Source organism: Vulpes vulpes, chromosome 2, assembly GCF_048418805.1.
Source record: "Vulpes vulpes isolate BD-2025 chromosome 2, VulVul3, whole genome shotgun sequence".
Lineage (NCBI taxonomy): Eukaryota > Metazoa > Chordata > Mammalia > Carnivora > Canidae > Vulpes > Vulpes vulpes.
Genome location: NC_132781.1, coordinates 107,934,655 through 107,960,157, shown reverse-complemented (window position 1 = coordinate 107,960,157; position 25,503 = coordinate 107,934,655). Strand labels below are relative to the sequence as shown.

Here is a 25,503-nt window from a genome sequence, read left to right as displayed (position 1 = left end):
TTACTGGAAGTGTGGAGGATGGAAGCTGTTTGGAGACACAGCCCCCGAAGTGGGGTAAGCTACCTACGATATGAATTAAGGCAAGTAAAATTAAATTTCAGAGTCAGCATTTTCTGGAACCCACAGTTGGCCCTGGATTAGCCCTCATCCGAGAAGACACACAGAGCTGATGACAGGTATGCACCCTTGCTTCCATCATTTCAATTCACAAAATCCTGAGGAGGGGCTGGAAGCCCCAAGACCTTTATCAGCATTCCTGCTGCCCAAAGCAGGTGGCCTAGACCCCTGGGCTCAGTAACTGGTCCAAGGTCACCCAGCAGAGAATGGCTGAGCCCACACTTGAGCCATCACTGTTTCCTTCATAGATTTCCCTAGTTTATTCTATGTGACTATTCCTTCCACTAAACTGAACAAATAAACATTGTAAGTTTCATGTCTGAAGGTGAGGAGAGGAGCACCTGGGTGGCTCAGTGGGTTAAGCATCTCTGCCTTATGCTCAGGTCCTTATTTAAGAGTCCTGGGGTTGAGCCCCACCCCCCTCAGGTTCTCTGCCCAGCAGGGAGTCGGCTTCTCCCTCCCCTCTACCCCTCCAAATCCCTGCTGCCTGTGCTTTCTCTCTGTAACATAAATAAATACTCTTTAAATGAAATAAAACAAATTTCCCCAGTTTGTGCCCATTAGAAATTGAAACTAACAATTTCTCTGTACCTTGAGAGAGTTTAGGTTTCATTCATAAATGCTGAGGGTATTCAGCTGCCTAACTCAATAAAAACTAGCAGAGGGAGTCACCTTTGTCTTCCTTCTTCAGCAAGAGAGAAAGGGATTTGGAAAGATCCTGTCTTTTTTTAAGGAGGCTGGCTGGGTTGGAGAAGTCATGCAAGGACTCCTGTGTCAGAGCATGAGCATCCACCTTTGTTCTCACTCCACAATACCCTTTAGTAAACGTGTGTGTAAAAAATAAATAAATAAATAAAAATAAAATAAACGTGTTTGTAGAGGACAGTGTTCTAGATCTGAGAAGTCTCTCATGCCATGAAATCAGTGGGTGTTGGGATTTCCAGAAGAGGGATGCAAAAAAGTCAGCAGACCCTGAGTTTCAAAGCATTCCTTCTTGCTTGGGCAAAGAGCTAACTGAATGAAAGTAGCTGAACACACTTAAATTAGACATCGGTGACCTTTATTAGGTGCAAAGTAGTATTCCTGACGACAGTAATAGGCCAGTGTTATACCTGTTCATCCATTAAAGCAACAGCCCTTCACCCAGAGCTAACCAGATACCATAAAGTTCCCTGTAAGTGCGTTGTGATCTTCATAACAAGTGACAGGAAAGATTAGGACAGCTCATTAATAAAACATGTTCCGTAGGCATCTTGATTCCTTTTGGTTTTTGTCTCAAAGAGCTCCATGAGGCAGCTACTTCAAAGGTTGATCCTTCTTCCTTTCACCAGCCGGGCTCGATATCTAGACACGTCCTGGAAATAAAGCCAAATACAGTGAGTCCGTGGAACACTGGGAATGTTGGGAATGTGTTCAGCATAAGACAAGGTAGATTTCTAGCATCTACCAATAGTTAAATAGAAAAATTCTCCACAATGATCCAATCAGTAAATAAACCATATTCTTTTTTTTTTTAATTTTTTTTTTAATTTTTATTTATTTATGATAGTCACAGAGAGATAGAGAGAGAGGCAGAGACACAGGCAGAGGGAGAAGCAGGCTCCATGCACCGGGAGCCCGTCGTGGGATTCGATCCCGGGTCTCCAGGATCGTGCCCTGGGCCAAAGGCAGGCGCCAAACCGCTGCGCCACCCAGGAATCCCAATAAACCATATTCTAAGACACCCAATAATTTACTTGCCAGTACAATCTAATTTAGATTTTACAATCTAAAATGGTGTTGAACAGGGGTGCCAAAGTGCCCAGTGGTTGAGCATCTGCCTTTGTCTCAGGTAATGATCCTGTGATCTTGGGATGAAGTCCCTCATCAGGTTCCCCAAAGGGACCCTGCCTCTCTCTCTATGTCTCTGCCTCTCTGTGTCTCTCATGAATAAATAAATAAAATCTTTAAAATAAAATAAAATAAAATAAAATAAAATAAAATAAAGCAAAATAAAATAAAATCGCATTGAACAAACTGAGAGAGCCAGACGCCAGTCAGCCTGTGCCAATTGGTGCTCCTGTTGACTACAGGTGTCCTCAACAGGCTTAGCATGCTGTTTGGTCAAGAAGACCTGTACTCCTTGTCTGGCTTTCCTTTAGCCACTCGCTGCCTCATCTAGAGTGATCTGCTCCTCAGTGAAAATCAGGTCATGATTTGGTATTGGGTTGATTTGGTATTATTGCTTTGTTCTTAATCAAACAACTGAGACTTTTGAGTCAACAAACTTTTTGGTTTCTTGTTTATTTTTAAGCAGACAGCAAGGTCTGGTAGTGTAGTGCTGGTGTGCGGTACTCTTCACAGTACTAGAGGCGCCGAGTTATCATTACATTCAGTCTACGTGGAGGTCCTGTCACCCCCTAGGAAACATATATTGGTGATTCCTGCAAATTGAAACATAGGATTAGCCTCTTGGTTCAGAGGCTAAAATGTCTTTGTCTACGAGGCAAATATGTTTATTTCTTTGGCTTGACTGTAATTTGTCTGGGGATCATCAGCAGCACTGAATGCCCACTAGCTACACACAACTACTTTACAAGTGTTGTGTATTAAGTAGCAAAGCATATGAAATAATGTCTCATGTCCCCTCTTGATAAGCATCAGTGGTTTCTGCCATCAGCTCCATGGAACCCCAGATGCTAACTGACCCAACACAGAAACCTGCTTGAGAATTGCCTCTGGGACAGTTATTGGATCTGCATATGTGTAAATACTCTGTTGTATAGAAATTAAAGGAGGCCTATGGGTAACACCCCAAACCTTTAACTTTCCTTATGTGCATTCAGAAGGTGGCTTTTGTTGCTCACTTGCTCTCCTCCAGATCTGCTGTTTCCTTTCCTACCTGCCTGTTCTGGAACAGGATAGCCTACACAGCACAGGGTGGCCAAAAGACATAAAGAAGCCTGGGATGCTCAGGTGCCCCACGTGGGGGAAGCAAGTATTAACTGAAATTCCAAGGTCATTATCAGTGGATCTCAGCAAGGCTTCTGCAAGGTGCTCTAAACAATGCACATTATACTTCCAAATTAAACCTGGTAGCTAGAGTGCCTTGGTGACTCAATTAAGGGTCTACCCTTTGTTCTCAAGGTCCTGGAATTATGCTTATCATCAGGCTCCCTGCTCAGAGTAGACTCTGCTTCACCATCCCCTCGGTCCTTACCCCCCACATTCATACTCTCTCTCTCCCTCAGGTGAATAAATAATATCCTTTAAAAGTAAACCAGATATGAGAATTATCAAGTATCTGAAGGAGAAAAGAAGTTTAACCTGTCATCTCACCCAAACATACCTTCAGTCTGCTGTCTTTCGGAATTCCATATAATTTATGTCCAATCCGTACAATATCCCTCTCAGTGACATCTTGACTGGTGCCTTTCACATCGATGTAGTGGCAGTCAGCACTGGCGAAATGGCAGGAAATTGCCTGTACAGGGTGAAATGATTAATATTGGGGGAGAAAAAAATCTGTTAACAGCAACAACCAAACAGAAAGACTTCTTTTAGAACATCAGCTAGTTCACTAGCATTTGATTTCCAGAATGTTCCATCGTGTCTTGGATTAGTCTCTTTGGGGTTCAATATCTTATCTCCCCCCAGGTACAGCTAAAGGCTGACTGAGAAATTCCAAGAGGTTTTTAAACTCCCTGGGATACTTGTTTTCAAAATGGGCAGAGAACATAATGACCAGAGTAAGAGGACTTTAAACTTCTAACATGTGATTTATCTAGCGAGTGCATGTCCTCCAGTCCTAAACAGGAATGGGTTCCAGGGTTCTTCATCCTCTTCTTAGTCACAGAAGTTAGTTACTCAGCTGAGTTTGTGGTGCTTTGTTATTTTAATGTCTAAAGATCAAGAAAAAAAAACACAAAATACCTTGCGATGGAAAATAATATACACACCCACCCCTGTCAATCAAAAGAACATTTGAAGTCCAATAGCATTCATATATGGCACTCATCTTGTCCTTCTGAAGGTAAGAGGAGGTTACTTGGTTCTCCCCATTCTTAAAAAGGTTATCAGCAGATAAACTTAAAACTCACTATCCTAGTCGCATGTTAGTTCTCTTGAGGTGACCTCACTTCTCAGAAGAGCTGCCTGCTTTGCTCACAACATGAAATTTCTAGACAGTGGAGTCACAAACTCCATTTCCCATGGAAGCCCCCACACACACCAAGGAGTAGTGACACCTGAGGCCAGAGGGGATAAGTACATTACCATATATGTGTTTTTAAGTCTTTTTTGTAAGGGTCCATCTTTTCTCAAATAAAGTAGTTGAAAATTGCAAAGTTAGGATATTATCATTCACATTACTTGGTTTTCTTATTATTTACCTTTTAGTTTCATACAGGAATCACTTTATACTATATTTTCAGGTTTTGACATGAGATCTTTCGTTATGTAGTTATCCTACTCAGTTTATAATTCTGATCATATAGGTAGTAATATAAAGGGATCCCTGGGTGGCTCAGCCGTTCAGCGCCCCCGCCTTCAGCCCAGGGCGTGATCCTGGAGACCTGGGATCAAGTCCCACATGAGCCTGCATGGAGCCTGCTTGTCCCTCTGCCTGTGTCTAAGCTTCTCTGTGTGTGTGTGTGTGTGTCTCTCATGAATAAATAAATAAAATCTTTCAAAAAAAAGTAATATAATTTTCTAACTCATACAGACTTTCAGACTATTTGTCTTAGCATCCTGTTTTTACACACACATACACATAAAATTCCATTTTCATATCAAGTTGAATTTTGACACCAAGGATACAGGATAAAAGGCCCAAATTCATGAATCCCAAAAACATTCACATTATTTATGTCCTTGTGGCTGTACCCCTGCTTGTACAGTTCTGAGGGTCATGCTGGTGGGGAGTCTGATCTAAGAAACTAATTTTAAATATAAGTGTTTAAAATTTTGGCATTAAAAACATTTTGGCATTGTGTTCATCACAGATATTTTTTGCATTGATTTTGATTTTCTAAATACTGCCTTAAACTATCATTTAACTTGATTGTTGAGGTTTTTTAGCACCATCCCCCGACCTCTGTTACATTTTCCCTGGAGGAGAGGGCTTTCTTGCCTCACCCTCATCCTGGCCCTGTTGATCTGGTGAAAATATGAATGAATAGAAGATGAAACCTGGTAGCTAACCCTGCACCTAGGGAGACAACGGGTGTGTTGGTATGACAAACTGGCACGCTTCACTCAACCCCAAAAAACCCCAATATATTGTAATAAGAGCCATGTAATGTGGGTAATGTCAGTCAACAGTACTGTCAGATCTGCTGAATATTTGAGAAGAGAGAAATCTGGGAATATGGGAAATTTTGTCAAATTTTAATGTAAGCAATGAAATCAATAGGTTTTTAATACATTCTGGGGATAAGGGGGAAAAATAAGGCTGGCTGCTAAATCTGATTTCTGGGCAGCCAATTCAATATCAAAGCTATTATAAACTGCCATCATAAATGGTTCCTATATCCATTTCCCATTTTAAGATTTTAGTACATCAGCCATTGTTTCTGTCTCCAAAAGCACAGGCTGTGGGCTACCAAGTATCTTCTTTCTCTGAAGCAATTCTATGAATGTTCCTAATTCAGGATCAGTAGGATTGGGAACCTGAGGTCTCATTGCCTCCTACTGATAACTTAGCAAAAAAGCATGAGGTATCAAATATATTTCCTGGTAAATAAACCAGAGCAAGAGCAGTTTATTTTCATTTTTTTAAAAGACTTATTTATTTATTTATTTATTGAGAGAGAAAGAGAAAGAGAGAGGTAGAGACACAGACAGAGGGAGAAGCAGGCTTCATGCAGGGAGCCTGACGTGGGACTTGATCCCGGGACTCCAGGATCACACCCCGGGCTGCAGGTGGCGCTAAACCGCTGTGCCACCGGGGCTGCCCCACAGCAAGAGCAGTTTAGTTAATCATCACAAATCTCATAAAGTTTCACATATCTTGACATTTTTGCTTCTAACCTATTCGTCTTTGGAAAGCACGGTGATGTAATGCATACCTTGCGGTATCCTTGAGTTTTGTTCCAGCCAGATCCGTGGATGAGCAAAGGATGAAAGAAAACGGTGTCTCCCTTCTCCATCAGGAGGTGCACGCGGGGGCTGTTTTCATCATAGTCTTTGATCCCATAGAACATTAAGTTCACGCCCCCCTAGAACACATAAGAGAACCCAACTCTGTATTTGAGGAACCCAATGACTAAAAATTTTATCAATGATTCATTAGGAAAAGCAAAGGTTTCCTAAGTTCTTCCAAGAGAAAAAGATAAATAGATTCTTAAAAGGTACTGCAAATATACAAAAGCTTCGCAGATGTGTGGCTGTGAAAGTCACATTATGATATTAAAATCATGGATTTAGGGAGGCAAATGAAGATGCTGAAATTTCTTCTTACCCTTCATAACTGAATTATAAATGAGGATCTAGATCAACGTTGCATTTTGTAGTTAACATGGAAGATCGCCTTTCAAGCCTGAATGTATAATCATCGTTTCCCAGGATGATATATTTTTGTAAAGATTTTACTTATTTATTCATGAGAGACACAGAGAGAGAGGCAGAGACCCAGGCAGAGGGAGAAGCAGGCTCCATGCAGGGAGCCCGATGTGGGTCACCATTCCGGGACCCCAGGGTCAGGCCCTCCCTAGTCCAAAGGCAGGCACTAAATCGCTGAGCCACCCAGGGATCCTCTCTTTCCCAGTATGATATTCTCCTCACCTAGAACTTTGCCTGAACCATTCTTCTATAACTCAAGAATACCTCTAAGAAGCAAACTGTTCTCCCAAACCAGCAGAGAGTAAATCTCTATTTTTCTCAGCTCAGAAAGCACTGATGTCACATCCATAATTAAGAAGAAAAACTCTGGGGATCCCTCGATGGCCGAGCGGTTTAGCGCCTGCCTTTGGCCCAAGGCGTGGTCCTGGAGTTCCAGGATGGAATCCCACATTGGGCTCCCTGCATGGAGCCTGCTTCTTCCTCTGCCTGTGTATCTGCCTCTCTCTCTCTGCGTCTCTCATGAATAAATAAATAAATTCTTTAAAGAAAAAAAAGGAAAACATTGTGTTTTTTTAAATAACTATTTCAAAATCAGTTATTGCATTAAGTAATGGTTATGGAGGGAGGACCACATCACATTCCCCTTCCCGAGGTTATGCCACATTCTCCTGGGGAAAGGACTGCTTTCCTGCTGGACTTCATTGGGGCTTTGATCCAGTGCACTTCTCTCCTGGCCAGGGTGGATACATGATCTAAGCTAAGTCAATCTGACCTTCCTCTGTGGTCACTTTGGATCTGAGCAGATGATGGAAGGCACTGGTTATGGTCAAAGTTCAGTTGCTCCCACCAGGTTCAGTTCCCACTGAACGTGACCTCCACTTTCCTGCTCATCAGAGCTAGCCAGCCTTTACATGGACTCAGCAGGTACCGGCTACCCTCCAAAACACTCCCCTTGGCTTAAGTCAGCCACAGCCCACTTCTGTTGTCCGCACCAAACTTTCCCTAAACCTCAATTCAATTGATGAATCTTATAGTTTCAGATTTTATATCAGAATCCAGACCCCAGTATTTTCTTTGGCACTAATCTTCAGTGCGAGAATCTAACTAATTGAGACAGAAGGCCTGAAAGCCATATTCTTTACTTCCTACAAACCACATTCATTCTTCTTGCCTTAACAACCCGTGCTCTTCCCATTCTGACCATCATTATGGGGTTTCAAGACCTTATTGTCTCATACCTAAAACACTTATCACCTCCTCTCTGGTTTCTCTGCCTCTGGACTCTCACCTCCAGTATATTCTTCTCTAGGCCTCTAGATTATCATTCTTGAAGAACGAATTTGATCTCACCATTCACGGGCTCAAAAGCTTTTTGTACTCTTCCAACATCACTAGCTCTATCCATACACCATGCAACAGTCATGAAATGGAATACTACTCATTCTTCCCCAGAGTCAAGTACTAACCTCATGTTATATAATGCATTCATGAAGGGTGTGTGACAAGTACTTGGCACTTGACATTGGATTGTGGTATTGCAAGTGTTTGTCTTACTTCTGCAATTAGGCTTGATAATCTCAGATCCTATTCAGCACCTACCAAAGCTCCCTACACTGATCAGCTTTCCAACACTTCATGAAGGAAAAATGGTTATTTTACCTGACATCCTTGAATCGTCCCTGATTCTAATTCCAAATCCTATAACGATGTTTTATTAAGAAGGAAATGCCATCTCAGTGTTAAAGCTCTTTATGGATACTGATTGAAATCAAAACAAAAAATATTCTGGCTCTCAGTCCCATGCCCAAGATGGCTAAGAAAACAACGAATAATGGTCGTGCCAAAAAAGGCCGTGGCCACATGCAGCCTATCCATTGCACCAACTGCGCCCGTTGTGTGCCCAAGGACAAGGTCATTAAAAAGTTCATTCTTCTGAACATAGTGGAGGCCGCCGCTGTCAGGGACATTTCCGAAGCGAGTGTCTTCGATGCCTATGTGCTTCCCAAGCTGTATGTGAAACTACATTATTGCATGAGTTGTGCCATTCACTGCAGGTAGTCAGGAATCGCTCTTGTGAAGCATGGAAGGACTGAACACCCCCACCCCAATTTAGACCTGCAGGTGCTGTCCTACAACCTTCACCGAAGCCCACGTAAGGAGCTAAGTCCTTTTTTTTTCAACATGTTAATTTTATTGTGTGTGTGTGTTTAATATTTTATTTATTCATGAGAGAGGCAGAGACACAGGCAAAGAGAGAAACAGACTCCTGCGGGGGGTCCGATGCAGAGCTCGATTCCAGGACCCCAGGGTCACACCCTGATCCAAAGGAAGATGCTCAACCACAGAGTCACCAGGTGCCCCTGTGTGGCTCTGTTTTGAGTCCAAATCTGCTTCACTGTAATTTTCCGTATCCTTCTTGCCTCATTAAACCTCCATCCAAGCCTCTCTATCCCCCAGCCTTGCTCTCAAGGAGCTAGGTCCTTAACAACTGAAGAAAAAGTGTTCTCCAGAAAAAAAATAAATGGCGATAATACTTTAAAAATATATATATTCTGGTTAAGATTTCTCCTCTAGGGGTGCCTGGATGGCTCAGTCAGTTGGGGGTCCAAGTCTTGATGCCAACTCCAGTCATGGTCTCAGGGTGCGAAGTTCAAGCCACTTAACTGACTCAGCAGAGTCTGCTTGCCCCTTCCCCTTCCCCTCTGTCTCTCCCCCACTCCTCTCCCATGTGCTTGTGCTCTTTCTCTCTCTCTCAAACAAATAAATAAAATCTTAAAAGAAAACAACGACATAAAAAGGTAAGATTCCTCCTCTAACGAGACATACCTCCCAGTTTGGATAATCGTGTGGCTTCAGAGAGCCTTTGTGTGTGCCTGGAAGCACACACAGGCAGCCATTGTTCCTGTCGATGTGCTCCATGGCTGTCCAAGCACAGACAATTTTATTGCTGGGCCTGAAGGGGAAGTAGTGCAGATCCTGATGCAAGGGATGGCGGGATGTCTTCTTGCCTGAAATAGATCCTGCTGTTAACACACACTTGCATCTCAGATTTCATCTTTTTTGCCTGCAAAACCTACAAAACCCAAAGAAGTGAAACAACATTACAGAAAATCAGTCCAGAGAGGTAAGCATCAAATTTGAATATCAAATCCACAGGGCGACTCCAGATCCTCTACTTTTTTTTCTGGGTTCCTGGGAGCCGAGGACGTACTGACACACAGCATTCACTAGCAATTCATACATGTCATGAATCCTTTTCTTTTTTTTTTCATGTCATGAATTCTATTGTGGTTTTTTCCTTTGTAATTGTGGTTTGGGCATAGAACCTAGTATTCAAAAAAAAAAAAAAAAAGTTTGAGTAATTGAAGAGAGTAACCAAATTGTTGGTTCCCAGTCAGCCTTCTAAGTGGCTGATACAAAAAATATCAGTTAACTAAATTAATAAAAGGTCTCCAAAAAGTACATCACAGAATGAGATGCACTTGGCGTACAATCACTGTGGAGAGTCAGAGATCTCTCAGCCATTTTTATGTTTCTCCCTATTTTCCACTCTGAATCTGGTGCTCCCCCATCCCCAACCCGATGTCTCTAAACAAGATATCCAGAGTAGGAAAGATTTGGTGATGTTAATTAAGCTACAGGCCTGTCAAATAAAGTTCTCCTGGCTCTTTTTCTCCAGAAAAAGTGGGAAAGGATAAAGAATTTTGAAGGATCAGTTTATTACAGGTAGAGCAGAATTTCTCAGCATGGCCCAAGAGCTGGGGATGGCTTCAAAAGTGCAGATTCCGGGGATCCCTGGGTGGCTCAGTGGTTTGGCGCCTGCCCTCGCGCCCAGAGCGTGATACCGGAGTCCCACTATTGAGTCCCACATCAGGCTCCCTGCATCTCCCTCTGCCTGTGTCTCTGTCTCTGTCTTTCTCTCTCTCTCTCTCTCTCTCTCTCTCTGTGTCTCTCATGAATAAATAAGTAAAATCTTTTTAAAAAAATGCAGATTCCTTGGTGCACCTGGTTGGCTCAGTCAGTTAGGCATCTGACTCTTGATTTCAGCTCAAGGCTTGATCTCAGGGTCGTGAGTTCAAGTCCCACATTGGGCTTCACAAAATCTTTTTAAAGTACACATTCCTGGGTTTTAACTCTCAAATCACTTTCTTTGGTAATGAGATCTTAGGAGCTACATTTGAGCAAGCACAAGGAATTTTTAAAAGCAACTGTAGTTTGTGATTTATAAATATAGTTTTAATTTTGTTAGTAATTATAATGTCTTCAATCAGGAAAGCAGAATTCATGCTATCATAGGTGAGAATGGTTAATAAAGCTTAGAGGTAATGGTTATAATAATAGCAACTGATGGTATATGAACAGTCATGTATATGAAATCACTTTTGAGAAGCAAGCCAGTCTTCTGAAAATCCAAGTAATAATTCTACAGTTAATATCTGAAATAACTGGGCAGCCCCAGTGGCTTAGCAGTTCAGCGCCATCTTCAGCCCAGGGCCTGATCCTGGAGACCCGGGATCGAATATCACGTTGGGTTCCCTGCATAGAGCCTGCTTCTCTCTCTGCCTTTCTTTTAAAAAAAAAAAAAAAAGATTTATTTATTTATTGATGATAGACACAGAGAGAGAGAGAGAGAGAGAGAGAGGCAGAGACACAGGCAGAGGGAGAAGCAGGCTCCATGCAGGGAGCCCAACGTGGGACTCGATCCCGGGACTCCAGGATCACGCCCTGGGCCAAAGGCAGGCGCCAAACCACTGAGACACCCAGGGATCTCTCTCTCTGCCTTTCTCTCTCTCTCATAAATAAATAAATAAGTAAAGAAATAAAGAAAATCTTTAAAAAATATATCTGAAATAACTATTCTACTTCACTCTTATGTGTGCTGTTTTGAGACATGAATAAAAGTATATAAATATTTATTTATCAAAGTTTAACAGTTGGGGATCCCTGGGTGGCTCAGCTGTTTAGCGCCTGCCTTTGGCCCAGGGCGGGATCCTGGAGTCCCGGGATCGGGTCCTGCATCGGGTTCCCGGCATGGAGCCTGCTTCTCCCTCCTCCTGTGTCTCTGCCTCTCCCTATCTGTGTGTCTATCATGAATAAATAAATAAATCTTAAAAAAAAAAAAACAAGGTTTAGCAGTTATACACACAGCTATAGTTGGAACGCTTGAAACTTCCTGGTTTTTTTTTTTCCTCTTTGAAATAAGAGCCCTTTACCGGAATCTGGTGGTTTGTTTATCAGCATTGTATGCATGGCCATAATATTGGGTCCAGTGAAGCACTCCACATATTTCAGAATCTAAGAGAAAAGAAGAAAAAAAGTTTCACGAGAAATCAAATAAATAGGCCCATGGTACAAAGTACAGTTATCTGTACAAGAGCCAGGATGTCAATAGTTATACAAAACACTTGGTAGAAGTTCCTGTGTGACTCAGCTGGTTAAGCATCCGACTCCTGATTTCAGCTCAGGTCATGATCCCAGGGTCATAGGATCATGGGCTAGGCTGGACTAATTGTTCAGTGGTGAGTCTACTTGTGTTTTTCTCCCTCTACCCCTCCCTACCAAGAATACATATTTTTAAAAAACTGTTGGTATGTCACAACATTGCAAACAAAGAATGAAAAAGTCAGCACTGGAAATCTGCAACACTCAATTAAACAGGCTCTTTCAAGCCAGTTGGAAACCGAATCACTTTTTCTATGAGAATGGGATGAGTTTCTCTCAGCTTTCGACTGGGAAGGACAGGAATACCCTTCTTTCAACTGAAACTGTCCATAGATGCCCAGGGAGAGGACACCTTTCTCTTTCCCTCACGGAGATTCTTCATAAGAAGGGACCATCAGGGGCACCTGGCTGGCTCACAGATTGAGCATCTACCTTCAGCTCAGGGTGTGATGCTGGGGTCCTGGGATCAAATCCCCCATTGGGCTCCCTGCAAAGAATCTGCTTCTCCCTCAGCCTATGTCTCTGCCTCTGTGTGTGTGTGTGTGCGCATCATGAATAAATAAATAAAATCTTTAAAAAAAAAAAGAAAGAAAAAAAAATGAAGGGATGAGACGCCCCAACACATGTGTAACTGCCATGCAGAGCCCAGGAGACAAAAGAACAGCAACAGGGGCACACTTCACAGTCAGGCCACCTCCCTTTCCACAGCTCTTCACTGAGGGCTACAAACCAGACAGTAATAGAAAAGGACACGCAGCAGGGAGTGAGATGAGCAGGTCCCTCCTCCCGTGGCGTCTATATTCTGTTGGAAGGATGTTAAATAATGACATGGGCACTGGTGCTTGACACCAAGGTGCAATGAGAGCTCGTGGGGGTCGGTGGGGGAGCGGGAGGGGTGGGAAGTGTGTGTGTGTTTGCTGAATTTGGACTGGGGTCTGGCAGCGGGTGTGCTCCCTCCTTACACCTAACCCACTAGGGAGGAAAGCACTCAGCTTTGTATGCGTACCACCTGCCAGGGGCTTAATGTGTCAGCCACCTACGTCTCACAACAATCCCTGAAAAGTAATGCCCCCTGGAATTTTTTTTTAAAAGATGTCATTCATTTATTCATGAGAGACACACACACACACACAGAGGCAGAGACACAGGCAGAGGGAGAAGCAGGCTCCATGGAGCCCGATGCAGGACTCAATCCCGGGACCCTGGGACCATACCCTGGGCCGAAGGCGGTGCCAAACTGCCAAGCCACCTGGGCTGCTCTGCCCCCTGGAATTAATGATGCTTTAAAGAATCATTAGCTTGCAGATAAATTGCCCAAGTTGGCAGAGCCAATTGAAATGGATGATATTCCATCTCCAATTCTGTCTGACTCTAAAAATGAGGCCTCTTCTACTGCTTTCTCACTATTTTATCTCATGTATAAGGCATATTGGCAACTTGAGCATGAAACACTCGAAATGGTACCAAAATCCTAGGAATTAGACCTCATACTTGTTATTTTTTTTTTATAAAGGGTATAACCTTTTAGGATTCCCTTAGGCAACTATTTTCTTTTCCTGTTTTTTGTTTGTTTGTTTGTTTTGTTTTTTAAAGATTTTATTTATTTACATAGAGAGGCAGAGACATAGGAAGAGGGAGGAAGAGCAGGCTCCATGCAGGGAGCCCAAAGCAGGATCTGATCCCGGGACTCCGGGACCGTGCCCTGAGCCAAAGGCAGACACTCAACTGTTGAGTCACCCAGGCATCGCTTTTTTTAAAATAATCTCTATCCCAACGTGGGGCTTGAGCTCATGACTCACATGCTCCACCCAGCCAGGCCAGCCCAGCATCTCCTACCAGTATTTTCTAAACTTCAGTGACTCAAGAGCCATTTTACCATTTCTAGCATATGTGACAGAACTACCCAATATTAGCCAATAATTTCCCTAAATTAAATCATGTCTTATCCTGATTAATAATATTCCTGAAGTCATAGGTAAGATGCGCTGGTTACTTTTTCCAATACACATTGAAATAAATACCCAACTACTATATCATCCCCACCTCCTAAAAATCATTGCATGAACCAGCAGGTGCATGGGGCACATTTGAGAACAGTGGGAACCCTGGAGGCCTCATCGTGATTCATCTAACACAAGTAGCCTCTAACTTCAGGCTTTTCTTCCTTGATCGATGCTCACAAGTTCCATTTCCATTGCAAGACTTGAGGTTGGGAAGAATAGATGATTCAGGGGCCATGTCCCCCTTTGTCTCCAACGCAAGGGGCTGGACATGATAGGTGGCCTGCTGTACAGTCTTCTCTCATGAGGAAAATATTCCTTTTTTTTTTTTATCATTTGTTTAAAGAATTTTTAAAATTTTAAGTAATCTCCACACACAACCAGGACACTAGGGTGACTCAGCGGTTGAGCCTCTGCCTTTGGCTCAAGGTGTGATCACAGTCCAGGTATCAGATCCAGCATCAGGCTCTGTATGAGGAGTCTGTTTCTCCCTCTGCCTATGTCTCTGCCTCTCTCTCTATGTCTCTCATGAATAAATAAATAAAATCTTTAAAAAATAATAAAAATAAAACTAAAAGCATTTGAAATAAATGGTTCATAAACTGTGGTACATTTTACAATGGGATGCTATGCAGAAGTTTGCAAGTATGATATAGATATAGATACACAAGTGATAATATATAAGTCACATGGGAAGATGTCAGATCTATTATAAGTGGACAACACACAGTGACAACCAGTTTGTTCCCGTGTTACACAAAGGTGGGAACCCTGGAGGCTCATCAGAGTTCCTTTGTTAACCTAAAAACAAAGAAAACACAGGAAGGTTCTCCAACCTCAGGGAGAGTGCAGTATCTGAAGAGTTCCTTGTCTTCTTGGAAGTCTTGGATCTTTGAAATCATCCTTTCACTTGGAATATATTCTGATTTTGCAATGGACACATCTCTCATTATCATCATTTGTTCTGGTTTCACCTCCCCTCTGCAGATCCTTTCAAACTGGTCCCTAGGAAATGAAATTGGCAGATGATGTCATTACTGTAGGCTCCAGGCACCTGCCTGGCCAGTTCTGTGGAAAGATCCACAAAGATTGAGGAGATGGTGTCTCTGCACCAAGTTGACCTCCAGGCCAGGCTGAGCAGCTCTGAGCATAGGGAGGAGGAAATGGCCAGCTCACAAGCCCCTGCCTCCTCAATGTGAGGCAGAATTCGCTGTGAGAACCCACATCTTCCTTAGCCTAAGAAAACAGTGGGGAAAATCTGTGATTTGGTTGCATCTGAGTAACAATGACAAATACTTCTCTCCTCCATTCCATGGGCCAGGCCCGGTTGGAAGCACTGTGTGCGTCTTACTTTATTCAGTCCTCACAACACTAGGGCTCAGTACTATTATCCCCATTTTACAGATGAGAAATGAGAGGCATGGAAAGTAAGTTGCACCAGGGCACACAACATTTAGTAGAAGGGCTAAGATTAAAGCCAGCCCTTTATGTTCCCAACCACTTCCCAAGGAACCAGTCCCTGAAAACTATCTGAACACGCACACGGTACTCTTACCCATGTTCCCATTGCAAACATACAACATATTTCTGTAAAATAACGAAAGGTTACTGTACCTAAAGCGTTGAATGTCAGCATCAGACACCAAATTTTTAATGACAAGAAACCCATTTTCTTCATAAAATTTTCTCTGTTCTAGGCTTAGAACAGCATTCTGCTGAGTATACCTAAAGAAAAGATAAATTTCAAATAAGTCCAACCGAAAAATCACAACCCAACACTAAGTATCAAGATCTTGAGTAATGTTTCTACTACTCATCCACCCAGCATTTGTATTTTTTATTTACTTTAAGAAAATAATGTGAGCATTAAAAAAAAAAAAGTCAGGGATCCCTGTGTGGCTCAGCGGTTTGGCGCCTGCCTTTGGCCCAAGGCATGATCCTGGAGTCCTGGGATCCATTCCCACGTCGGGCTCCCGGCATGGAGCCTGCTTCTCCCTCTGCTTCTCCCTCTGCCTATGTCTCTGCCTCCCTCTGTGGGTCTCTCATAAATAAATAAATAAATCTTAAAAAAAAAAAGTCGTAGGGTTTTTTTTTTTTAAAGTTTGTTTATTTTTTTTAGTATTCTCTATACTCATCGTGGACTTCTAACTCATGACCCCAAGATCAGGAGTCACATGCTCTTCAAACTGAGCCAGCCAGGCACCCCTAATCTGAACATTTATTTAAAAAACGTTTCGGGGCACCTGGGTGGCTCAGTGGTTGAGTATCTGTCTTTGTTTGGCTCAGGTCGTGATCCTGGGGTCCTGAGATCAAGTCCTGCATCAGGCGCCCTACAGAGAGTCTGCTTCTCCCTCTGCCTATGTCTCTGCTTCTCTCTGTGTGTCTCTCAAGAATAAATAAATACAATCTTTAAAAAAAAACAAAGGTTCAAATCCAAAAACATTAACTACTATCACAAAAAACCAGAAGAATAATTAATTACTTATATCTATTCAATGGGATAGGTAGTACTCAGGCATTAAAGTGAAGAGCATATACCCTGGGGTGGCTTAGCCGGTTAAGTGCCAACTGGTAATTTCCCGTCAGGTCATGATCTCAGGGGTCCTGGGATTGAGCCCCACGAGGTGCTACAGGCTCAGTGGGGAGTCTACTTGAGATTCTCTCCCTCTGTCCCTCCTCTCAGTTGCTATCCCGTGTGCTTTCTCTCTCTTAATTAAATAAATCTTTAAAAAAAATGAAGAACTTAATAGCATGGACAGTGCTTATAATAGTATAGTTATATTTATGCAAAACCAAGACACGAGTTGAAAAAAATGAAAAGAAATTATAAAAAACACATTATTTAAGTGATTGCCTTTATGTAGTGGAATTGTGGATGATTTTTAAAAATTCCTTTTATTTCTCTGATTTTCTAATTTGTTCTGTAAGGAATATGTATGGCTTTTTGGTGGGAAACAAATCCAATAGATTTTATATTTCAAATTTTATTTTATGGGATACCTGGGTGGCTTAGTAGCTGAGCATCTGCCTTTGGCTTGGGGCGTGATCCTGGAGACGCTAGATTGAGTCCCGCATCGGGCTCCCTGCATACAGCCTGTTTCTCCCTCTGCCTGTGTCTCTGCCTCTCTCTCTCTTTCCCTCTGTGTCTCATGAATAAATAAATAAAAAATCTTTAAAAAAAATTAAAGTCAAGGTCTTCAACATTTTCCCTGGGTTTAATTAGAACAAGTCCTGGCAACAGAAGATTTCTATAATGAATATTTTTTTAATTTTATTTATTCTCTTTAGGGAGGGAGGAAGGGAAGACAGGTGGGATAGGGTGAGGAGCAGAGGGAAAGGGGCAAGCAGACTCCCTGCTGAGCACAGAGCCCTCCATGGGGCTCCATCCCACCATCCTGAGACCATGACCTGAGCAGAAATCAAGAGTCAGACACTTAACCCACTAAGCCACCCAGGCGCCACACCCCTGTGTAATAAATTCACCAGACAACATGATATGTTGTATTTTATATCTTAATTCCCACTATAAAAAGCTGTGTATATATATATATATATCATATGGTTTTTAATGACCATTAGATCTACTTACTGGAATTGTGGAGGATGGAAGCTGTTTGGAGACACAGCCCCCGAAGTGGGGTAAGCTACCTACGATATGAATTAAGGCAAATAAAATTAAATTTCAGAGTCAGCATTTTCTGGAACCCACAGTTGGCCCTGGATTAGCCCTCATCCGAGAAGACACACAGAGCTGATGACAGGTATGCACCCTTGCTTCCATCATTTCAATTCACAAAATCCTGAGGAGGGGCTGGAAGCCCCAAGACCTTTATCAGCATTCCTGCTGCCCAGAGCAGGTGGCCTAGACCCCTGGGCTCAGTAACTGGTCCAAGGTCACCCAGCAGAGAATGGCTGAGTCCACACTTGAGCCATCACTGTTTCCTTCATAGATTTCCCTAGTTTATTCTATGTGACTATTCCTTCCACTAAACTGCTGAACAAATAAACATTGTAAGGTTCATGTCTAAAGGTGAGGAGAGGAGCACCTGGGTGGCTCAGTGGTTGTGCCTTCGGCTCAGGTCCTGGGATCGAGTCCTGCATCAGGATACCTGCGTCTTCTTCTGCCTATGTCTCTGTGTGTCATTCATGGATAAATAAATGAATGAATAAATAAATAAATAAGCAAATAAATAAAACTTTTTTAAAAGAAAATAGAAGTGAGTAGAAACGTGCTTTTCACAAGAGTTATTGAATTTATTGGTAATGCAGTGCAAATATGAGAAACAGTTTAGCTGGCTTTTAAAAAACATCTATTAAATAGACACTGGCTGCAGGAAAAGTGTGATCCATACAATCAAGTATAATTTTAAATATCCTAAAGAACCAGGAACTCTAGAAATTCTTTCTAGTTTTCATTTTTTTTTTTTTTAAAGATTTTTACTTATTTATTCATGAGAGAAACAAGAGAGAGAGGCAGAGACACAGGCCGAGGGAGAAGCAGGCTCCATGAAGGGAGCCTGATGCCAGACTCGATCCTGGGACTCCAGGATCACGTCCTGGGCCAAAGGGAGGCACTCAACCTCTGAGCTACCCAGGTGTCCCTCCTTTTTTTCCTTTTAATTTTTTTGTTTGTTTCTTTAGCTTAAGGAGTGACTGTCAGAATGTCACTACTCATAAACATGTTATTTTTGTCACGTCTTTATGTAACTGGGGGCAGTATCACTGTCAAGGAGAGAAACAGCCAGGGACACAAAACTGCCAGCCAATGTTTGTTCTCCCTGAGGCAGAGAGGATAATGACCTTTGTCAGCTGCTAGCAAGATGTGGCCAGAAAGCAATATTCCAGTCCAAAATTCTTCCTACCACTGTGTGTTTTGGTGGTGGTAGTTGCTTTTCTCTAAAAAATGTTTTAATGGTGTGGAAATGGGTATTATATAAAGCCAAATGTTTCTGGTGTTTACTACATAATATTAGTAAACATGAAAAAAATAGATGCAAAAAGTTGTACATTCAGTATGACTATAATTATGTAAATTCATAGAAAAGAAACACACCAAAAAGCTGACTGATAATGATCTGTGAGTGGTGGAATTATAAGTCATATTTATTTTCTTCTCAATGCATAACTGCATTTTAAAAAAGCCTTATGGTTTATGCCTTAAAAAAAAAATCCCTGCTTTGTGCCAGAATCCACATCTCTTTAAGACCAGTTAAGGCTGGGAAGAAACTGCCACAGGATTTCCAGGATCCTCTCTAAGCACTAACCACATACACATGCATTGAACATCTTGGCAGAGCTGTCCAATACCAGAACCTCTGGCCATGTCTGTCCATTTAATATGAAGAGAATGAAAATGAAGCCTGCCCTGGCCATATTTCAAGTGCTCAATGGCCACATGTACTGGACAATGCTGGTGTAGGACATTTCCAGCATCAAAGAAAGTTGATTGGATAGTGCTGTTCTCGGAAACATAGATGAAAAAGAAAGCAAGAACCAGCAGGATCAGAATATCAGATTTTTCTTTTTTTCTTTCTTAAGTAGGCTGATTGCCCAGCATAGAAGCGAGTGTAGGGCCTGAACTCATAACCCTGAGATCAAGAGCTGAGCCAGAAACAGGAATCAGATGCCTCATGGACTGAGCCACCCAGGGGCCCATGGTATCAAATGTTAACCGTAGTACCAGACTGGACCCAGTTATCCCTAGTCCCAGTATGTTGGTGCTTCTCACTGTTGGGCATGTATCCGAAACAAGTGAAAACAGATGGCTGGGCCCCACTCCCAGGTGTTTGGAGTCCAGGGTCAGAGATGAGCCTGGAATCTGCCTTCCTAGCAAGTTTCCAGCTGCTGTTGACGGTGCCCGTCCGGGAACACACTGCTTTAGTTAAATGGCTTCGGTCAAGAGTGGCCTCTCCCCTGGCCTGGGTTTCTGCTTTCTGGCCCGTCGGATGAGATCACATCATCAGCCTTGTGGGAGGGCGGCTGGACTTTCGTTTACCGCTGCATCGAGGCTTGGAACTCAGAGCAATCCTACAACAGCTAGTCTCATTTGTAGGAAAGATGCAGGACCCTGCCCACAGCAGGACAGAGACTAGTCCCGGGCTGAAGGGAAAATCGCGTGCAGCGTTTCCCAGGCTCCCCGAAGTGGCCCCCAGAGGGATCAGGAGACCCGGTTCTATCCGGCAATTGGGTGTCCCTGCCCTGCAGCGACGTGTCCTGGATGCCACAGCAGCGCTGCCCTCGTGAAGGCCGAGGCCGCGGAGAGCGCGGGCCCCTGGGCTTGGCGGGCGGCGGGGCGGCGGGCGCGCACGCAGGTCCCGGGCAGGAGGGGAGCGCCGGGGCCGCGGCCAGAGCGGGCTCCCCCGCGGAGGGGGCCGGCCCGGCCCGAGGCTCCCGCTGCCGCCCGCCCGGCCGCCCCGGGCAGCTCCGCGCGCGGTGCCGGGCCCGTGCTTCGCCTTTCCCGGGCTCCGGGCGGCCGCGGCCAGAGGCCCGGGGAGCTGCGCGCACGCCGCCTGCTCTCCGCCCGCAGCGCAGGGCCCTGGGCCGGGCCGGCACGGAGGCCGGGGGCTGGGGGCGCGCATCAGCCCCGGGCCCGCACTGCCCGCGCCCTCCGGGCGGCCGGATGCCCCCTGCCCCCCGCCCCGGGCGCCCGGAACAGGCGGGACCATCACGGGGACGCGGGCGCCGACCCAGGGGACCCTGGAGGCCACCCCTCCTGCAGCCCGAGCTCCCGCAGCCCAAAGGATACGCCGGCCCTGGCCGAGGGCTGGCCGAGGTGTCCCAGCACGACGCGCAGGCGGGCGGCTGCCTGGCACTGGTTCATGGCCCCGACGGGAGACGACAGGAGACGGCTCAGCAGGGCCTCGGGCCTCGGGCCTCCGCCTCGGTCCGGGCGGCGGGCGGGGCGACGAGCAGACGTCGGTCTGGAGGAGGGCGTGGAGCTCCCGGATTCTGCGTGGTGCGGAGATGCCCCGGGCCTCCTGGGTCCACGCACTGGGCGCCCCGGGCGGAGAGGATGGATGCCCGCACACCCTGCTCCTCCGTCGCAGAGATCCTCACTGCCTCCCAGAGCAGAGCAAGTGCTTTTCAAGGGCTTCTAACCCGGTGAAGGTCGCCCAGGGAGAAATGAGCCAACACGTGACCCACGCTCCCAACTGGGACTTTCAGACTGTTTAATCCCACGTGACTGGGCCCCTCCCTGTGCAGATGCTCTGACAGTTCACATGGTCGTTTACGGGTACAAGTAACGTGCTGATCCAAAGAGGAATTTGGGCATCCAGTCTGAGGTAGCCAAACATATTGGCTTCTCATTCAAGAAAAAGAAAGTCCCTGAAAGAATGATTCTGTGAAGCTAGTGTGATCCTCACAGTCTAGTATTTTAAATTTTCTAAAACTCTCAAGTTTTATCTTTCTCTCTCTCTTTTTAAATTCATTTATTTGAACTAATTTCTACCCTCAACATGAGGCTGGAACTGACCACCCCAACATCAGTAGTTCAGGATCCACCAACCAAGCCAGGCCTTCCCTTCTCTTCCCTTCCCCTCCTTTTCTTTCTGTTCCAACAATTCAGTGTCTTTGGGGTAAGTATGCATGATACTGCCACCATCATCAAGGTCATAACCACCATCCCTTCTCAAAATTTTCTCCCATACTCTTCACCTCACTATTTTGTTTGTATGTGGGAAGAACACAAGATAAGATCCACTGTCTTAGCAAATTTTAACTATATATTGCAATATTGCTAGCTGTAGACACTATGCTGTATTATAGACTTCTCGAACGACTTATGTAGTTTCACTGAAAGTTTGTAGCCTTAAACCATCACCTCTCCATTCTCCCCTCTGTTTAACCCCTGGTAACCACCATGGTCTCTGCTTCTATGAGTTTGACTCTTAAATTCCTTGTGTAAGTGGGAGAAGGAGGTACCTGTCTCTCTGTGACTGGCTTATCTCACTTAACCTAGTGCCCTCAAGCTGCATCCATGTTGTCACAAATGGTAGGATGTCCTTCCTCACTAATGCTGAATCATATTCCATTGTATGTGTGTACCTTGTTTTCTTTACCTTTTCACTTGTTGACCACCACTTAGGTTTGCTTTATCTTGGCTCTTGTGAATAGTGCTAGGTGGAGGTGGGAGTGCAGATATCTCTTTGAGATCTAATTTCAGTTCCTTTGGATAGATACCGTGAAGTGGGATGACTGGATCATATGGCAGTTTTTTTTTTATTTTTCTTTATTTAAAATAAGAGAGACACAGAGAGAGAGAGAGGAAGAGACAGAGACCTAGGCAGAGGTGGAAACAGGCTCCCTGCAGGGAGCCCAATGTGGGACTTGATCCCAGGCCCCGGGATCACCCCCTAGCCAAAGGCAGATGCTCAACCACTGAACCACCCAGGCGCCCCTCATATGGTAGTTCTAGTTCAAATTTTTTGAGGAACTTCCATACTGCTTTCCATAATGACTATAAGAACTAGAGATTCTTTCTAGAATATTTTCATCCAGTCTCTGCAGATAATTGACATAGCATCTCATTGTTTCTTTTTTCTTTTTTTTTTTTTTTAAATTTTTTTTTTTTTTTTTTTTTTTTATGATAGTCATACAGAGAGAGAGAGAGAGAGGCAGAGACACAGGCAGAGGGAGAAGCAGGCTCCATGCACCGGGAGCCCGATGTGGGATTCGATCCCGGGTCTCCAGGATCGCACCCTGGGCCAAAGGCAGGCGCCAAACCGCTGCGCCACCCAGGGATCCCCTCTTTTTTCTTCTTCATTTTTCTCATTGTTTCTTTGTCTTAAAGAGTTACTTCAGGAATGTCTCACCTTAGAAATATGTCATCATTTTGGTTTATTCCTAAGATTTTATTCATCTATTTGAGAGAGAGATAAAGGAAGTAGGGGTTAGGAGCAGAGGCAGTGGGACAACAGAGTTCATGCTTAGTACACAGCCTGATATAGGTCTCAATCCCAGAACCCTGGAATCATGACCTGAGCTGAAGGTGGACGCCTAACCAACTGAGCCACCCAGGTGCCCCCCATATGCACTATTCTCTCTAGTGAGAAAAGGTGCAAAATTACTGTTGAAAGTAAATTATATTATCTATGCAACCAATATCTTGTCTAGAGAAAAAGGGTGCTCCGAGCTTGGGGGATGAGAAGCTCAAGGAGGTAGGTTGGGGGAAATCTAGACCTCTCTCTGTGTACCCACATACATGCACACACAAGATAGTTATGCATCTGAAGCATCATTATCTATGCTTGCTTTATTACTTCTGAAAATAAAGGCATCGCAGTGGTAGTAGAGTATATCTATTCTGGTCTCTCTTTACAGAATAAAACTGTAAAACTTAGAATTCGGTGATAACTCCTTGAAAGCAACGCTAAATTCAGACCAAAACTGGGGCTCAAACATTTCAGATCAGAACAACTTAAAACACTCGCATTTATTCATCATAAGCTGAGAAGTGTCAGCTTTCATACCCCCTACACAGTACCAGCTCTAACACTGTACCAGCCAGTGGACACAGGGCAGGGACATGACCTAGACCAAGGCAGCTCTGCAGCTGAGGCCCTCCCTGGAGGCCTGACAGAAAGAACATCTGCTGACAGCCCTTTCAAAGCTAGAGATAATATTCTTTTTTCTTTTCTTTTGTTGTTTTTAGGGAGAGAAAGTGCACACACATATCAGCTGTTGAGAGGGAGTGGTAGGGAGAAGGAGAGGGGTAGAGAGTCTTAAGCAGGCTCCAGGCCCAGAGTTCAGGTGCAGAGCCCAACGTGGCGCATGATCTCACAACTCAGAGATCATGACCTGAGATGAAATCAAAAGTCGGACACTCAACAGACTGAGCCACCCAGGGGCCCCAATTCTTTATTCCTGAAAAGAATCTGAACAGTGCTGCATGCCCCCACAGTATATTATCCTGTTTATCCTCTACTGTCACCCTAGAGGTCAGACATGTGTGTTGTTACCTTACAGTAAGGAAACAGGCTCAGGGATGTTAACTTTTAGGAAGTGGCAGAGCCAGAATCCCAAAACCTTCCCCGTTCCTGTGAAATCCCCCTCCTCCAAAGCTTCCAGGAGGACCATCTGTGTTCAGGGAGGGGGAGCCCAGAATCATTGTGCTAGGGCTTCATTTGCAAGGTTTTCCTCTGTAGAGTCAATCAGAAAGCGTGCCTGCTTTATTACATGGTCCTTATAATCAATAAACATAGAAAACAGCTTTGTAACATCATCACCCCCCTTCTTAACACCAGCTCTTTTTTTTTTAACTTGTCTAACCCTCTAGCTTAAACCTAGCTATCCTCACAATCAGTTTGTCCCTGAGTCATTGTGAAGGCATAGTTAGCATCCACGAGCTAAGATTTTTACCTTAGTTAAAAATATCTAACACAACACCATCTCACCTCTGCGAGGATGAATACTGCCAAGAAAACCAGAAAAAAAAACACACAAAAATAGAATAACAAGTACTGGTGGGGATGTAGAGATATTAGAACTTTCATGTAATGTTGGCAAGAATGCAAAATGGTGCAGCCACTATTGAAAAACAGTATGAGGGTTCCTCAAAAAATTAAAAATAGAAAAACCATATGATCCATCAACCCCATTTCTGGGTATATATACCAAAGAATTGAAAGCAAGTTCTCCAGGGGCGCCTGGGTGGCTCGGTCACTTAAGTGTCTGATTCCTGATCTCAGTTCAGGACTTGATCTCAGGGTTGTGAGTGCCTCCATGCCTTGCATGGAGCCTACTTAAAAATATGTGTCTTTGGGTGTTTGCATGGCTCAATCGGTGAGTGTCTGCCGTTGGCTCAGTTCATAATCCCGAAGTTCTGGAATCAAGTCTCTCTCCGACTCTCAGTAGGGTACCCACTTCTCCCTCTGCCTATTGTCTCTCCCTCCCTCTCTCTGTCTCTCATGAATAAATAAATATTAAAAATATACATATAAATATATGTATCTGAAATAAAAGAAAGCAATGTGTCTAAGAGATATTTGTACACCATGTTCATAGCAATTTTCACATTTGACGAAAGATGGAAGCAAACCACATGTCAACAGACTGATGAATGCATAAGCAAAACTGGGTATATCCATACAATATAATATTACTCAGCGCTCAAAAAGAAGGAAATTTTCACACATCACCTACTACATATATCAACTCTGAAGACATTATGCTAAGTGACATAAGCCAGTCACAGAATGACAAATACTGTAGGACCCCCCCCCCATCTGAGTTATCATTGTAGTCAATCTAGTCCTATTGCGCTGAATAGGAATGGATGCTTGGATGTTTGGGAAATGAATTAATGGACACCAGGGACACAGAACAAATGGGAAATGAATTGTTTCCTGAGAGACTAGTTGGCAACCAGAAATGCCTAAGAGACATAAACTGTGCTGTCTGCTTT

At 43.9% G+C, this 25,503-nt stretch overlaps 1 protein-coding gene and 1 pseudogene across 1 annotated transcript; one reads left to right on the top strand and one right to left on the bottom strand.

Moving 5' to 3' along the window:
* Positions 1–1,160: 1,160 nt before the first annotated feature.
* On the bottom strand, positions 1,161–21,425 carry LOC112912718 (phytanoyl-CoA dioxygenase, peroxisomal-like). Its single transcript, XM_072749517.1, has 9 exons — positions 20,845–21,425; positions 17,689–17,747; positions 15,714–15,824; positions 14,936–15,104; positions 11,871–11,952; positions 9,484–9,665; positions 6,165–6,314; positions 3,446–3,580; positions 1,161–1,472 (listed from the first exon to the last, which is right to left on the bottom strand). Exons 1-9 carry the CDS (start codon positions 20,917–20,919, stop codon positions 1,419–1,421), a joined length of 1,017 nt encoding a protein of 338 aa, XP_072605618.1. The 5' UTR covers positions 20,920–21,425; the 3' UTR covers positions 1,161–1,418.
* On the top strand, positions 8,162–8,915 carry LOC112912719 (small ribosomal subunit protein eS26 pseudogene; annotated as a pseudogene).
* Positions 21,426–25,503: the final 4,078 nt, after the last annotated feature.

Coding starts and splice junctions, on each gene's coding strand:
- LOC112912718 (XM_072749517.1), bottom strand. CDS start 20,919: ATGAACCAGTGCCAGGCAGCCGCCCGCCTGCGCGTCGTGCTGGGACAC. Junction 15,825..17,688: donor TTCCATCCTCCACAATTCCA/GTAAGTAGATCT, acceptor TCTTTTCTTTAG/GTATACTCAGCAGAATGCTG. Junction 6,315..9,483: donor ACGATTATCCAAACTGGGAG/GTATGTCTCGTT, acceptor TATGTGTTCTAG/GGGGGCGTGAACTTAATGTT.